The 15,571-nt window shown below is 45.9% G+C and overlaps 1 protein-coding gene across 1 annotated transcript; it reads left to right on the top strand.

Moving 5' to 3' along the window:
- The first annotated feature begins 6,356 nt into the window (after positions 1-6,356).
- Positions 6,357-11,023, top strand: LOC121330683 (tumor necrosis factor ligand superfamily member 6-like). Its single transcript, XM_041277397.1, has 4 exons — positions 6,357-7,613; positions 8,646-8,700; positions 10,013-10,060; positions 10,289-11,023. The coding sequence occupies exons 1-4, from the start codon at positions 7,362-7,364 to the stop codon at positions 10,687-10,689; spliced, it is 756 nt and encodes a 251-aa protein (XP_041133331.1). The 5' UTR covers positions 6,357-7,361; the 3' UTR covers positions 10,690-11,023.
- The last annotated feature ends 4,548 nt before the right edge of the window (positions 11,024-15,571 follow it).

Here is a 15,571-nt window from a genome sequence, read left to right as displayed (position 1 = left end):
GCTGTGTGAAAGGGTTTCTTCATAACGTTCTTCTCCTTCCTGCTGTGTGAAAGGGTTTCTTCATAACGTTCTTCTCCTTCCTGCTGTGTGAAAGGGTTTCTTCATAGTGTTCTTCTCTTTCCTGCTGTGTGAAAGGGTTTCTTCATAACGTTCTTCTCCTTCCTGCTGTGTGAAAGGGTTTCTTCATAGTGTTCTTCTCCTTCCTGCTGTGTGAAAGGGTTTCTTCATAATGTTTTTCTCTTTCCTGCTGTGTGAAAGGGTTTCTTCACAACGTTCTTCTCCTTCCTGCTGTGTGAAAGGGTTTCTTCATAGTGTTCCTCTCCTTCCTGCTGTGTGAAAGGGTTTCTTCATAGTGTTCTTCTCCTTCCTGCTGTGTGAAAGGGTTTCTTCATAATGTTTTTCTCTTTCCTGCTGTGTGAAAGGGTTTCTTCATAACGTTCTTCTCCTTCCTGCTGTGTGAAAGGGTTTCTTCATAGTGTTCTTCTCCTTCCTGCTGTGTGAAAGGGTTTCTTCATAGTGTTCTTCTCCTTCCTGCTGTGTTAAACGGTTTCTGTGTTTCCGTTTGCAGCTGCAGCGTGTCATCATGAGCTCTCCACTCAGGGCAGTGCTCTGTCCTGCTGAGAATAGCGGAAAGCCTCTGTGTTACTGTGCAGTGGTTATGAATCACAATATACTTGTGCAATATCGCAAACCACAGCATAGCAATATTGTAGAAATTACTGTGGTTCATTTTCTAGCAAGTCATTTATGAGAACTGTGCTATGAAGACCAGTGAAGCTGGAAACTATTTGTATCTTTAGTCAAAGAGATGTGTGAAAGTCTGTATATCGATTTTAATTAATTTTACACTTATTAAGCGCTTAAAGATTACATACTGTACATTAATTTGTATACTTTCTTATATGAATCGGAGCAAAAGCTCAGTAAATGCAACTTGTGAATTTTTCTTTTTCTGTATAGTAACAGTAAACTGTCCTTCCAGCAGCTCCCCGTCTCAGATTACATTGTGCAGAGTGCAAGAAACAGGAGCTGCTTAACCCGAGAGGTGAAATAGCATTGAGAGAGAGACAGGCTTCTCTAGACTTCAGCTGCACCTCTAATGCTGTCTGAAGTGAGCAGTGTAAACGAGGGACCACAAATCAGGTCAGGAGACCCGTATCATTGGTCTTGACTAACAGATCATTTCCACAGAATACCCTGTCGCTCTTTGTATTCCCCACCACACCTGGGGCAGTTCCTGTAACTGACAGCTATGTCAGTCTCTGCGTGAAACAGCTTGCCACAATTACTCAGCTGATGAAATCGTGCGATAATGATGATACCAGTGCTTCCAATTCCTGCTATAATTTTTTTTTTTTATTATTGCTTTAAATTTTCCCTTTGAATGGGTGCTGTGTGACATGCTTCTTCTAGAGCTAGTTAAATAAGAAATGAGAATGATGTTGTAGCTGAACCAGTTGACATGTCGTGACGGTGCTGAACATAAGAAAATGTACAAACAAGAGGCCGTTCAGCCCAGCAGCACCCGTCCGGTTACTAGGAGCTGCTTTGATCACCTAAAGTCGGGTCTAAGAGACCAAGTGATTCCGCATCAGCAACATGACTAGGTAACCTGTTCCATCCGTGAATGTCCTTCCCTCTGTCCCAACTCGATCTCCACCTGATTGCCAACTACCCCCTGGTCCTAGAGCCATTAACTGTTTGTTGGTGATTGGAAGTGTCTTTATATGGGAAGACCTTGGCTACAGAGGGTGTAACATATGAAAGGTGTTCAGTCATGTGCACAATGTGATCACATCTGCTGCCAATAATTTCAGTCAACATAACAATACTGAAGTGTTATTGTACTGGTGAAGGCATTAGCCAAACCTCATCTTTGTTATCATCTGCTGAGTATTTAAAATAATGAATGGTAAATGTAAAAAATAAATCAAACTAAACCCCAAAGTGTTAATGCTGTTAGATTATTGTCCAGCTGCAATGAAGAGTTGAGGCCTGTTTGGTTCTGGTAATTAACGATGATGTTGAGAGGCGGTAGATTCGCTCGCAGAGATACGGAGAGGGGTGGGAGCGTGTGGCAGGCTGACGAGTGGATAGAGGCCCAGAGACATAAGAAAGTTTACAAACGAGAGGAGGCCATTCGGCCCATCTTGCTAGTTTGGTTGTTAGTAGCTTATTGATCCCAAAATCTCATCAAGCAGCTTCTTGAAGGATCCCAGAGCGTCAGCTTCAAGAACATTACAGGGGAGTTGATTCCAGACCCTCACAATTCTCTGTGTAAAAAAGTGCCTCCTATTTTCTGTTCTGAATGCCCCTTTGTCTAATCTCCATTTGAGACCCTTGGTCCTTGTTTCTTTTTTCAGGCTGAAAAAGTCCCTTGGGTCGACACTGTCAATACCTTTTAGAATTTTGAATGCTTGAATTAGGTCGCCACGTAGTCTTCTTTGTTCAAGACTGAACAGATTCAATTCTTTTAGCCTGTCTGCATATGACATGCCTTTTAAGCCCAGAATAATTCTGGTTGCTCTTCTTTGCACTCTTTCTAGAGCAGCAATATCTTTTTTATAGCGAGGTGACCAGAACTGCACACAATATTCAAGATGAGGTCTTACTAGTGCATTGTACAGTTTTAACATTACTTCCCTTGATTTAAATTCAACACTTTTCACAATGTATCCGAGCATCTTGTTAGCCTTTTTTATAGCTTCCCCACATTGTCTAGATGAAGACATTTCTGAGTCAACAAAAACTCCTAGGTCTTTTTCATAGATTCCTTCTCCAATTTCAATATCTCCCATATGATATTTATAATGCACATTTTTATTTCCTGCATGCAGTACCTTACACTTTTCTCTATTAAATGTCATTTGCCATGTGTCTGCCCAGTTCTGAATCTTGTCTAGATCATTTTGAATGACCTTTGCTGCTGCAACAGTGTTTGCCACTCCTCCTACTTTTGTGTCGTCTGCAAATTTAACAAGTTTGCTTACTATACCAGAATCTAAATCATTAATGTAGATTAGGAATAGCAGAGGACCTAATACTGATCCCTGTGGTACACCGCTGGTTACCACACTCCATTCTGAGGTTTTTCCTCTAATAAGTACTTTCTGTTTTCTACATGTTAACCACTCCCTAATCCATGTACATGTGTTTCCTTGAATCCCAACTGCGTTCAGTTTGAGAATTAATCTTTTGTGCGGGACTTTGTCAAAAGCTTTCTGGAAATCTAAATAAACCACGTCATATGCTTTGCAATTATCCATTATCGATGTTGCATCCTCAAAAAAATCAAGCAAGTTAGTTAGGCACGATCTCCCTTTCCTAAAACCATGTTGACTGTCTCCCAGGACCCTGTTACCATATAGGTAATTTTCCATTTTGGATCTTATTATAGTTTCCATAAGTTTGCATATAATAGAAGTCAGGCTTACTGGTCTGTAGTTACCTGGTTCAGTTTTGTTTCCCTTTTTGTGGATCGGTATTACGTTTGCAATTTTCCAGTCTGTCGGTACAACCCCTGTGTCAAGAGACTGCTGCATGATCTTGGTTAGCGGTTTGTAAATTACTTCTTTCATTTCTTTGAGTACTACTGGGAGGATCTCATCCGGCCCAGGGGATTTGTTTATTTTAAGAACTCCTAGTCCCTTTAACACTTCTGCCTCAGTTATGCTAAAGTTATTTAAAACTGGATAGGAACTGGATGACATGTGGGGCATGTTGTCAGTATCTTCCTTTGTAAAAACTTGTGAAAAGTAATCATTTAACATATTTGCTATTTTTTTTTCTTCCTCTACGATTTTGCCATTTGTATCTCTTAAACATTTAATCTCCTCTTTGAATGTTCGCTTGCTGTTGTAATATTGGAAAAACATTTTGGAATTGGTTTTAGCTCCCTTAGCAATGTTCAATTTTATTTCTCTCTTGGCCTTTCTAACTTCCTTTTTGTGCTACCCACCGGATTGCAGTTCAAAAAAAATACTTTTATTATAAATAAACACAAAATAAAAAGGCACAAGGGCAAAAATAATGATGTTTAAACACAAATAACCAAACAAAACTTACAAAAATAAAGATTTCCAGGCTGGGCAATTCAAAAACAAAACCAACTTGCTTCCTCAGCTCCCTCCTCCCAAATGAGCCGCAGAGGCCTCCTTTTATGTCAGGTGGCTGGGTGCTGATTGATCGTTAATTAACCTAATCAACTAATCAACCCCAGCCACCTGAACATAATAAACCCAGGCAGGTAGGGGAAATTAACCCCATCCCTGCCAATTTCTAAAGAGCAGAGCTGTGCTCTGCCACAGAGCGCTCTTCAGGCAGTGCAGAACCACAGTTTCCTTCCCCTCTCCTTGTTTGACGCGCCTGTTTGAAACTCGCATCCGATCAGCGAGACCTGTGTTTTCATGTGGCAACTCCGTTTCCTCCTGCTGTGGATCCTAGAGCCTCAATGAATCAGTCAGTGTTTACTAACAACCCAGCGGCTGTGCCATTCAGAAGGAGACGCTCTGCCACTGGCACACACCCAGGCAAGGTTGTGTCACTCTGCAGAGAATCTTTGCAGAGTTACCTTTTGTAGAGCCCCCTGTACTGATATAGAGAAATATAAAAGGTGAACTCTGCAGTAGCTGGTAAAACATGAAGAACATGCACCAGCTCTGCCAATAAGAGTGTGAATTCTGATCTCTATAGAAAACAAACCTGAACAGAGAGGGGTTCAGTTGTAACTGTGCCAGCCTGCTGTTCATGTTGTGATTTGGCTTGGAGGGACATTGCAGCAGATCGCTGTTCTTGCAGGAAGTGATGAGGCCAGGCCTGCTGTGCACACTCAGTATTGCAGGGCTTGCATTTCACACAGACTAAAACTGTAGCACTTCTCCTACAACTTCACCAGGCATTTGTGTTCAGTAGCCAGAGACTTCAATGGTTCTGCTGAAGGGTTTTCTCGTGCTGCTCGGAGGTTTCCTCCACACCTGCATGTCCCTCTTGTCTGGGAGCATGTCGTAGGTGAAAGACACTGTGAGGCTTTTGGAAAGGAGCTTTTCAGCTGCAAGTTCTATACCTCTAATATCAATTGCCAGTAAACAGACTTGTGTGTTTAGCTGCATGTTAAGACGTCATGAATTTTTCCCTAGTGGCATGACCACACTGGTGCCTGCAGTTGCCCTGTATCGAATTCCATGCCAGCGAGGCGAGCTGATGAGAAAGACACAATTCCACTCTTACTCTGCGACTGTTTCTCTGCAGTTAGCGGTTTTGTTCATGAGGACTCTTGCTAGGTCAGTTCTGCTGTCACTTTCTCAAAATCCATTTCAGAGCAATGGTTAACCAACTGCTAGTGTGGTTTCTCGAGAGCTTGCTCTGAAGCCCCCTGCAGCTTCATCTCTCTCTGTTTTTCAAGTTTTTGCTCCAGTTGTTCTCAAAGTGAACCATGCTGAATGTGCCTGTTTTACAGTGTGTGTTTAGTGGCTTGCAGTGCTTTCCCAGTGTTGACACAAAACTGTGGATTGCAGCATCCCTTACAGCACTGCTCAGTGATTTACCATGCTCTTACACAATGATACTGCATGCTTCTACACAATGATACTGCATGCTTCTACACAATGATACTGCATGCTCTTACACAATTATACTGCATGCTTCTACACAATGATACTGCATGCTCTTACACAATGATACTGCATGCTTCTACACAATGATACTGCATGCTCTTACACAATGATACTGCATGCTTCTACACAATGATACTGCATGCTCTTACACAATGATACTGCATGCTTCTACACAATGATACTGCATGCTTCTACACAATGATACTGCATGCTCTTACACAATGATACTGCATGCTTCTACACAATGATACTGCATGCTTCTACACAATGATACTGCATGCTCTTACACAATGATACCGCATGCTCTACACAATGATACTGCATGCTTCTACACAATGATACCGCATGCTCTTACACAATGATACTGCATGCTCCTACACAATGATACAATGGTGCTGTGTAGCGCATGCTTCTACACAATGATACCGCATGCTCTTACACAATGATACTGCATGCTCTTACACAATGATAGTGCATGCTCTTACACAATGATAGTGCATGCTCTTACACAATGATACTGCATGCTCTTACACAATGATAGTGCATGCTTCTACACAATGATACTGCATGCTTCTACACAATGATACCGCATGCTTCTACACAATGATACTGCATGCTCTTACACAATGATACCGCATGCTCTTACACAATGGTGCTGTGTACTGCATACTCCTACACAATGATACAATGGTGCTGTGTAGCGCATGCTCTTACACAATGATACAATGGTGCTGTGTACTGCATACTCCTACACAATGATACAATGGTGCTGTGTAGCGCATGCTCTTACACAATGATACAATGGTGCTGTGTACCGCATGCTTCTACACAACGATACTGCATGCTTCTACACAATGATACAATGGTGCTGTGTACCTCAGAGGATGTGTAAGGGCAGGCTGTGCTATTACAGACTAAAGGGCCTTGCTGAAGCTTAGCTTTGAGTCTGATAAAAAGTAAATCAGATTTGTGCTAAATAGTTAACTGCACATGTACTGGTCTCTTGCTGGGCCCCCAGCAGGTATAGGAGTACAGCAAGTGACACACAGATTTAGAACTCAAGGTTAAAGGGATTTTTAGTGGACCAACTTAACCAGCTCCGAAACCAGCACGATCAGCAGAAGTCAATGCTGGTATTTCCATAAGGGATGAGCAAGTTTAACACAAAGCCAGTTCTGATGAATTTCGACTGCAACTTCAACCACAGACTGCCAGTTGGACCCATTACCAGCCTGAAACAGGACCTTTAAATTAAGAATCATCTCTAGGAGCACGAAGGGTGATCTGTAGCTCTCTACAGCCCTGTAAGCATGTCCATCAACACAACGAACAATGCAGCAAGCTGCGTGTGGAATTTAGGGGTGGTTACATTGGTGTAAACCTGGGCTTGCCATCCATACCTATTAGTTGATACAGACACAAACACCAGTAAAACAGTCTTCTAGGGCTGGCTGAGCGTCTCTCTTGCTCTTTCTGGGGATATGAGTCTTGTCCAGTGGCTTGAGTCTCCAGGTTGCGGTAAATCCAGTAAAGTAAACTTATAAAATCAAAGAGCATGTCTAACCTGAGATCACAGAGCCTATCGGAGAGTGTGAGCCAGGCGTGGGAGGAAGCTGTGGGTATTGAAATGAGAGCGAGACACGTTCCTCTACAGCAGTGCAGCGCAGAGCAGAGAAGAGGAGGGTTACAGAGTGACTGGACGCACACACAGACACTCGCTGAGGGATCGTGCCAGGGAGCCTCGTCAAAATGCAACAGAACCTAAGCTACGTGTATCCCCAGATCTTCTTGGTGGACCGCGGGGGGCCAGGGGCTCCTGGCCCAGAGACAGCGGCCCTGCCGGCCTGGCCAGTGCTGCCCCCGCAGCTGAAGCAGGGGAGGGGAGGGAGAGGGGGCTGCACTGCGCTCCTCCTCACCCTGCTGCTCCTCACCATGGCTGGGCTGGGGCTCGGAGCGTACTACATCCTGAGACTGCAGCAAGAGCTGACTGAGCTCCGACAGGTGGGTGAACGTCTGTCTCTGTCTGTTGCTGGTGCTCCAATAGTTGCTTTCAGGAAGCGGTCTGGTTATTTATCTTTATTGTAGCATGCCCCATACCTTTTAGGTTTCTGGTAAGGTGGAGGAGTCAGTTATTGTAAAAATATTTATAAAAATGTTTTGACTGAAAACATCATGTATCAGTGTAGGGTTAATACTAGATGTAGATAGAGTGGGAAATAGGGTTTACTGTTTATTAATGATTTACTGTTTGAATGAGTGGCATGCCAACAATTTAAAAAAATCAAATGAACTAACAATTGAAATTGATTTTCTATGCAAAAGGCAGTGGAAAGTAACAGTCTAGATATCGTTTGTTTTGTAAATTCATTTATTAGTGTTTTTTTTTTTTTGATGTATTTATTTGACAGAAAAATCCACTTTTACAAAACTGAGAAAAGCAGCTTGAGAAGATGAATGCTGAAGAAAGAACTCCTTATTGAACAATGTTACTTCTAGTCTTCGTTTCTTGTTTTGTAAAAGTTAATTAAAGAGTTGAAGACACACTGGTATTTGTGAAATTTTGAAACTCAGTCCAGCCAGCCCAGTACAAGGCTCATGGAAGCTGCCTCATTTATTATAGCCATTAAAAATGACGATCCCGGGACAGCGGCCGGGTGGTTAGGGGTCATGTGCCCTCTCCCCAAAGGAATACAGACCGGCCCTGGATTGCATCAGACTGTGCAGCAGGTTCCCTAAAACTAATCGAGAAACACACCACACCAAAGAGAGTTCACTGTGGCTCAACATTTTGGACACACAGACGGCTAATGGGAATACATAGACGTGACTGCTGTGCACGAAAGGGCTTTGCTTGTGTTTTGAGTTGGTGCAGAATCATGTTCAGCATCTTAATGTGTCTCCATCACAGGATCACAAGACCCTCTCCTAAAATTCTGTGACGGAGAGAGAGAGTTTCAGTTGGAACAGGGTGCACTTCACAAAGTTTATTAAAATATTCATGAAAACAACATGCTTTCTTCTTGCCTTTTCCAGGGTTCCGCAAGTACCAGCACTGGGAACCTGACGCCAGTACTGGAGAAACAAACTGGTGAGTCCCTCTCTGTATTCAAATTCATTTCTCAAGAGAATTCAACAGCCCTGAACCCACCCAAAGCAGCAGCAGCAGCAGCAGCAGGGCAGCTTCTGTGCAAAGTGTTAATCTTGTGGTCTGCTGAAAAAGTTTCTCGAGTCAGTGATCGAAGCCGTGTTGTGTTTTCACACAGCAGCAGTATCTTGCTCATAGCTGGGGTGTTCACAAGGAGTGGGAAATTATGCGATAATAGTTTCCACCTCCTGAAGAATCGTGAGAGAGAGAACTGGGTAGTGATGGGACTGTGAAGGGGAGTGCAGGGTACAGATAGGGTTAAGATTAAATTAGGGGGCAAGAGAAAATCTGTTGTCCCTCCCAATACACAGGCTACACACACTTATTACGTCTGTTTTCAAAAGAATTATCATATCCTTGTCAGTTTTTCTACATTAACTGATATGATGTAAAAAATTGAAGAAAGGGAGGGAGAAAGGAAGGAAAAGGGATTTATTTCAGGGCAATTGTGTTTGTATTTTACAGAGGGTTGATTGGAATATAGTTGAAAGAGTCTTCTAATGAGACCCAGATTACAAATTGACTTTAAGTAGAGTGTGTAATATTGGTTAACTGGATTAAAAAAAACAAAGCAAGGATTTCAGAGGGCAGGGAAGAATGTATACTTTCAGACTTGAAGTAGTCTGATAGTATGCTGTAATCTGGTGATCCAGGTTAGGGTTAGGGTTTGGATGGGGGTCATGGTTAGGGTTATGGTTATGGTTAGGGTTAGGGTTTGGATGGGGGTCATGGTTGGGGTTGGGGATAGGGCTAGTGTTAGGGCCAGGGTTGGGACTGGTTTGGGGATGGTAGGATATGTCTGCTTCCCCCTGCACATGGCTCACTGCCGTTGCTCTGTTTTCACAGGGTTAGGGATAGGGTTTGGGTCAGGGTTGGGGATAGGGCTACAGTTAGGGCCAGGTTTGGGACTGGTTTTGGGGAGGGTATAGATATGCCTGCTTCCCTCCTGCACGTGGCTCACTGCCGTTGTTCTGTTTTCACAGGGTTAGGGATAGGGTTTGGGTCAGGGTTGGGGATAGGGCTACAGTTAGGGCCAGGTTTGGGACTGGTTTGGGGGAGGGTATAGCTATGCCTGCTTCCCTCCTGCACGTGGCTCACTGCTGTTGCTCTGTTTTCACAGGGTTAGGGATAGGGTTTGGGTCAGGGTTGGGGATAGGGCTACAGTTAGGGCCAGGTTTGGGACTGGTTTGGGGGAGGGTATAGATATGCCTGCTTCCCTCCTGCACGTGGCTCACTGCTGTTGCTGTTTTCACAGGACTGGCTGTGGAGAAAAAGGAAACGAAGAGAATGGCCCATCTAACAGGTAAGCCCAATGCAGACTTCCTTCCTTGCTCTTTGGGGTGTGGGGCTGAGGGGAGCCCCATGAAGACCTGTGGGGGTCCGACTGACCCCACGAACAAACAACCCGAACCCTAACCCTAACACCAATATGAATGGCCAGCAGACAAGTTTACGCATCTCATCTGCCTAACCACAATGCAAATGCACTCAAAAATGCGGCTTCTTAAAAGTGCCTTTTCCCTTCCCACAGTGAAGAGTACCAGCGGGGGCTCAGAGACCCTGCTTTGGGAGCCCGTCGTGGGCAAGGCCTTCACGGAGGGCATGGAGTACCGGGACGGAGCGCTGCTCATCAACGAAACGGGTCAGTACTTCCTGTACTCACGGCTCCTGCTCCGCGGGACGACCTGCCCCTGGGACCGGGCCGTCGTGCACCGGGTGTTCAAGCGCTCGGGACGCTACCCCGCTGCCATCTCCCTGCTGGAGGACCGCAAGCTCAGCTACTGCTCCGGGGAGCGCATGTGGACTTCCAGCAGCTACCTGGCGGCTGTCGTGCAGCTGCAGAAATTCGACCGTGTCTCTGTCAACGTGTCGGAGCCCCAGCTGGTCAGCCTGGAGCCCGCCAACACATACTTTGGGATGTATAAGATTTAACTGGACTGGAGGAGAGGAGGGTGGTGGTGGTGGGGGGGTGTCTTTGAGCCTGGGAAGCCTGGAGGGAGGCCATACTTACCAGCAGACAGAGCTGAGGAACCTGGGAGTCTCCAGGTGAGACTGGGTGACCCTGGGTATGGGTCTCGCTTTAGCCGTTAGTTCATTGCATCATTGCACCCCTGGCATTTCCTTTGTGAGACGGTGTGGAAGAGGGCTCTGCTCTGTGTTAGGAAGCATCACAGGGACACAGTCTTTGTGTCGGTGCTGAATCCAGAACTCACAATCCAGCTGATGTTTTCTCTTACCTGCACAGGAGACAGTGAAGGTCACTTCCTGGACTGCTGAACTTTTATTCCACGACTGATCCAGTGACAGTGGACGCCAGCCCGTCTACAGGACACCAGCCCCAGCGTACGGGACGCCAGCCCGACTACAGGACACCAGCCCCAGCGTACGGGACACCAGCCCCAGCGTACGGGACGCCAGTCTCAGCGTACGGGACACCAGCCCATGTACAGGACACCAGCCCCAGCGTACAGGACACCAGCCCCAGCGTACGGGACACCAGCCCGTCCACAGGACACCAGCCCCAGCGTACGGGACACCAGCCCCAGCGTACGGGACACCAGCCTCAGCGTACGGGACACCAGCCCCAGCGTACGGGACACCAGCCCATGTACAGGACACCAGCCCCAGCGTACAGGACACCAGCCCCAGCGTTCGGGACACCAGCCCGTCCACAGGACACCAGCCCCAGCGTACAGGACACCAGACCCAGCGTACAGGACACCAGCCTGTCTACAGGACACCAGCCCCAGCGTACGGGACACCAGCCCATGTGTCTACAGGACACCAGCCCCAGCGTACGGGACACCAGCCCCAGCGTACGGGACACCAGCCCCAGCGTACGGGACACCAGCCCGTTAGTTTCCATTGAGCTTGCACCCTGGAATGCTTTTAAACTGTGTTACCACAGAGTGGACTGAAAGCCCAATACACTAACAGGCAGCTCTGAGGAACTCCACAGTGACACCCCTCGGACTGACCGGTAACTGGAAACAAAGACGCAATCTCCTGGGGGTGCTGCGTCCTTGTTAGTAAAGCAGCTAGGAGTGCGTGTCTCGGACACAGACCGCGTGTGTGTGTGTGTGTGTCTCATTTAAAAAAATAAATAAATAAAAAATCAATAATAATAATAATAATAATTGTGCAATAAGGTGAATAATGTAAGTGATGCACTATGTATTTATTTTTATAATGCATGATTTAAATAAAGTTCTTATTTCTAGTACCCAGCTGATCATCATGTTAGTTTGTTTTTTCTGCGTGGGTTGTACAGGAGGGCCTTCGGAAGACCGCGGTGAAGGAAGGTTTGTTTACAGCCTCTTCCTCAGCCAGGGGTTTTGCTGTTGTGCTTCTGCAGCTGCAGTGTGTGGCCCTGTGGTTTTCACTGGAGACGCTAGCAATCCCTTTTCCTTCTTGCCAGCTGTTCACACAATTAATCTAAAGAATACATTGTGATCTTTTTCCAAATGTGAGCTGCGGTATTTGTGTATCTGTGGTCAGACAGGAGGGCAGTGTGAGCTATGAGCTCCGGAAGGCTGAGAGAGAGCAGCATGTAGACTCCAGCATTGTCAAAGGTCAGACTCCCCCCCCTCCTCTCACAGCACAGGGGCTGAGGTCTCGCCTTTCTGCTTCAGTTTCTGTTCTGCAGACCACACTGGAACAGAGCTGCTTTTTTTTTTTTTAGCTACCTGTCTGCCTGCAGTTTTGGGCTTTGTGAATCTATGAAAGCAAGCAGTGAAGGGATGTATAGATGCCCAGGGTGCATGTCGTCACTGTACACAGTGCACTCTCTTGATTTTGAAGTGTGTTAATGCCAGGGTGCATGTCGTCACTGTACACAGTGCACTCTCTTGATTTTGAAGTGTGTTAATGCCAGGGTGCATGTCGTCACTGTACACAGTGCACTCTCTTGATTTTGAAGTGTGTTAATGCCAGGGTGCATGTCATCACTGTACACGGTGCACTGTCTTGATTTTGAAGTGTGTTAATGCCAGGGTGCATGTCGTCACTGTACACAGTGCACGCTCTTGATTTTGAAGTGTGTTAATGCCAGGGTGCATGTCGTCACTGTACACAGTGCACGCTCTTGATTTTGAAGTGTGTTAATGCCAGGGTGCATGTCGTCACTGTACACAGTGCACGCTCTTGATTTTGAAGTGTGTTAATGCCAGGGTGCATGTCGTCACTGTACACAGTGCACTCTCTTGATTTTGAAGTGTGTTAATGCCAGGGTGCATGTCGTCACTGTACACAGTGCACTCTCTTGATTTTGAAGTGTGTTAATGCCAGGGTGCATGTCGTCACTGTACACAGTGCACTCTCTTGATTTTGAAGTGTGTTAATGCCAGGGTGCATGTCGTCACTGTACACAGTGCACTCTCTTGATTTTGAAGTGTGTTAATGCCAGGGTGCATGTCGTCACTGTACACAGTGCACTCTCTTGATTTTGAAGTGTGTTAATGCCAGGGTGCATGTCGTCACTGTACACAGTGCACTCTCTTGATTTTGAAGTGTGTTAATGCCAGGGTGCATGTCGTCACTGTACACAGTGCACTCTCTTGATTTTGAAGTGTGTTAATGCCAGGGTGCATGTCGTCACTGTACACAGTGCACTCTCTTCATTTTGAAGTGTGTTAATGCCAGGGTGCATGTCGTCACTGTACACAGTGCACTCTCTTGATTTTACAGTGTGTTAATGCCAGGGTGCATGTAGTCACTGTACACAGTGCACTCTCTTGATTTTGAAGTGTGTTAATGCCAGGGTGCATGTCGTCACTGTACACAGTGCACTCTCTTGATTTTGAAGTGTGTTAATGCCAGGGTGCATGTCGTCACTGTACACAGTGCACGCTCTTGATTTTGAAGTGTGTTAATGCCAGGGTGCATGTCGTCACTGTACACAGTGCACGCTCTTGATTTTGAAGTGTGTTAATGCCAGGGTGCATGTCGTCACTGTACACAGTGCACGCTCTTGATTTTGAAGTGTGTTAATGCCAGGGTGCATGTCGTCACTGTACACGGTGCACTCTCTTGATTTTACAGTGTGTTAATGCCAGGGTGCATGTCGTCACTGTACACAGTGCACGCTCTTGATTTTGAAGTGTGTTAATGCCAGGGTGCATGTCGTCACTGTACACAGTGCACTCTCTTGATTTTACAGTGTGTTAATGCCAGGGTGCATGTAGTCACTGTACACAGTGCACTTTCTTCATTTTGAAGTGTGTTAATGCCAGGGTGCATGTCGTCACTGTACACAGTGCACTCTCTTGATTTTGAAGTGTGTTAATGCCAGGGTGCATGTCGTCACTGCACACAGTGCACTTTCTTCATTTTGAAGTGTGTTAATGCCAGGGTGCATGTCGTCACTGTGTACAGATTCTAACCAGTCTTCACTCTAGATCTTTGGCTACTGCACAGGCGATGCAATGTGCCTTCATAGACCGACACTTCCTTCCTGTGCTGCTGTGGGAGGACAGCTCTGCACGCCCATCCCCACCACGAGATACTGAAATTGAGCCTGCACTGCACTGCTGTCCTTCGTCCCTTGTCATAGCACAACCCTGGAACCACACAGCACCGACAGAGGCGTCCCAACCGAGGAGGGGAACATTTAGAGGACTGTTTAGAAAAGGCCAAGAGCTCTCTATGGGGGCCGGAGAGGGTGTGCGGGGGCTGCAAGCAGTGGAGTGCAGGCTTGGGATTATGAAGCTAGTCTGACACACGCTCTCAATGTGATAGACACAAGTATGGTCACCCCCCCACACACACCCACCCACACACACACACACTGTCTCATCTCTCACACCCTCACACAGAGATAGATAATAAATAGACTCACTCACCCTCCCTGTTTAAATGTGACACACAGCACTGTGGAAACAAAGAAAACATCACACTGGAAACTGCCGGGGAGCTGAGGAGGAAAACAGTGACGAGTGGAGGACCGCACAAACCTTTCTTTATTATAAATGCAGATAGATCTGAAATGCAGATTCTTACCCTTCTAAAAGTAAAAGCTAAGATAAATGTAATAAAGGTAAGCTTTATAAAGAAGAGCGAAGTACTGTAAAGCATATCAATAAACATCCTGGTAAAAATGCAAAAGTGATGCAGTAAACTTTTATAAGGGTTGGCTTGCAAATAGCCAGAGGCTCAGCTCAGTGATTTGAACACAGTGTTAGTGTGGGGGTCTGTGCGGATAGATCTCTGATTTGAACACAGTGTTAGTGTGCGGGTCTGTGTGGATAGATCTCTAATTTGAACACAGTGTTAGTGTGGGGGTCTGTGTGGATAGATCTCTGATTTGAACACAGTGTTAGTGTGGGGGGCCTGTGTGGATGGATCTCTGATTTGAACACAGTGTTAGTGTGGGGGCCTGTGCGGATAGATCTCTGATTTGAACACAGTGTTAGTGTGGGGGTCTGTGCGGATAGATCTCTGATTTGAACACAGTGTTAGTGTGGGGGGCCTGTGCGGATAGATCTCTGATTTGAACACAGTGTTAGTGTGGGGGTCTGTGTGGATAGATCTCTGATTTGAACACAGTGTTAGTGTGGGGGTCTGTGCGGATAGATCTCTGATTTGAACACAGTGTTAGTGTGGGAGGCCTGTGTGGATAGATCTCTGATTTGAACACAGTGTTAGTGTGGGGGTCTGTGTGGATAGATCTCTGATTTGAACACAGTGTTAGTGTGGGGGTCTGTGTGGATAGATCTCTGATTTGAACACAGTGTTAGTGTGGGGGGCCTGTGTGGATGGATCTCTGATTTGAACACAGTGTTAGTGTGGGGGTCTGTGTGGATAGATCTCTGATTTG

The sequence above is a fragment of the Polyodon spathula genome, chromosome 18, assembly GCF_017654505.1.
Source record: "Polyodon spathula isolate WHYD16114869_AA chromosome 18, ASM1765450v1, whole genome shotgun sequence".
Lineage (NCBI taxonomy): Eukaryota > Metazoa > Chordata > Actinopteri > Acipenseriformes > Polyodontidae > Polyodon > Polyodon spathula.
The sequence above is the reverse complement of the archived record's forward strand: the minus strand, read 5'-3'. Positions and strand labels throughout refer to the sequence as shown.

Bases quoted from the DNA above. Each gene is read 5' to 3' on its own strand.
- LOC121330683 (XM_041277397.1), top strand. From the start codon at position 7,362: ATGCAACAGAACCTAAGCTACGTGTATCCCCAGATCTTCTTGGTGGAC. The intron at 7,614-8,645 runs GTGGGTGAACGT...TGCCTTTTCCAG, and splicing joins AGCTGACTGAGCTCCGACAG to GGTTCCGCAAGTACCAGCAC. The intron at 10,061-10,288 runs GTAAGCCCAATG...CCCTTCCCACAG, and splicing joins GAGAATGGCCCATCTAACAG to TGAAGAGTACCAGCGGGGGC.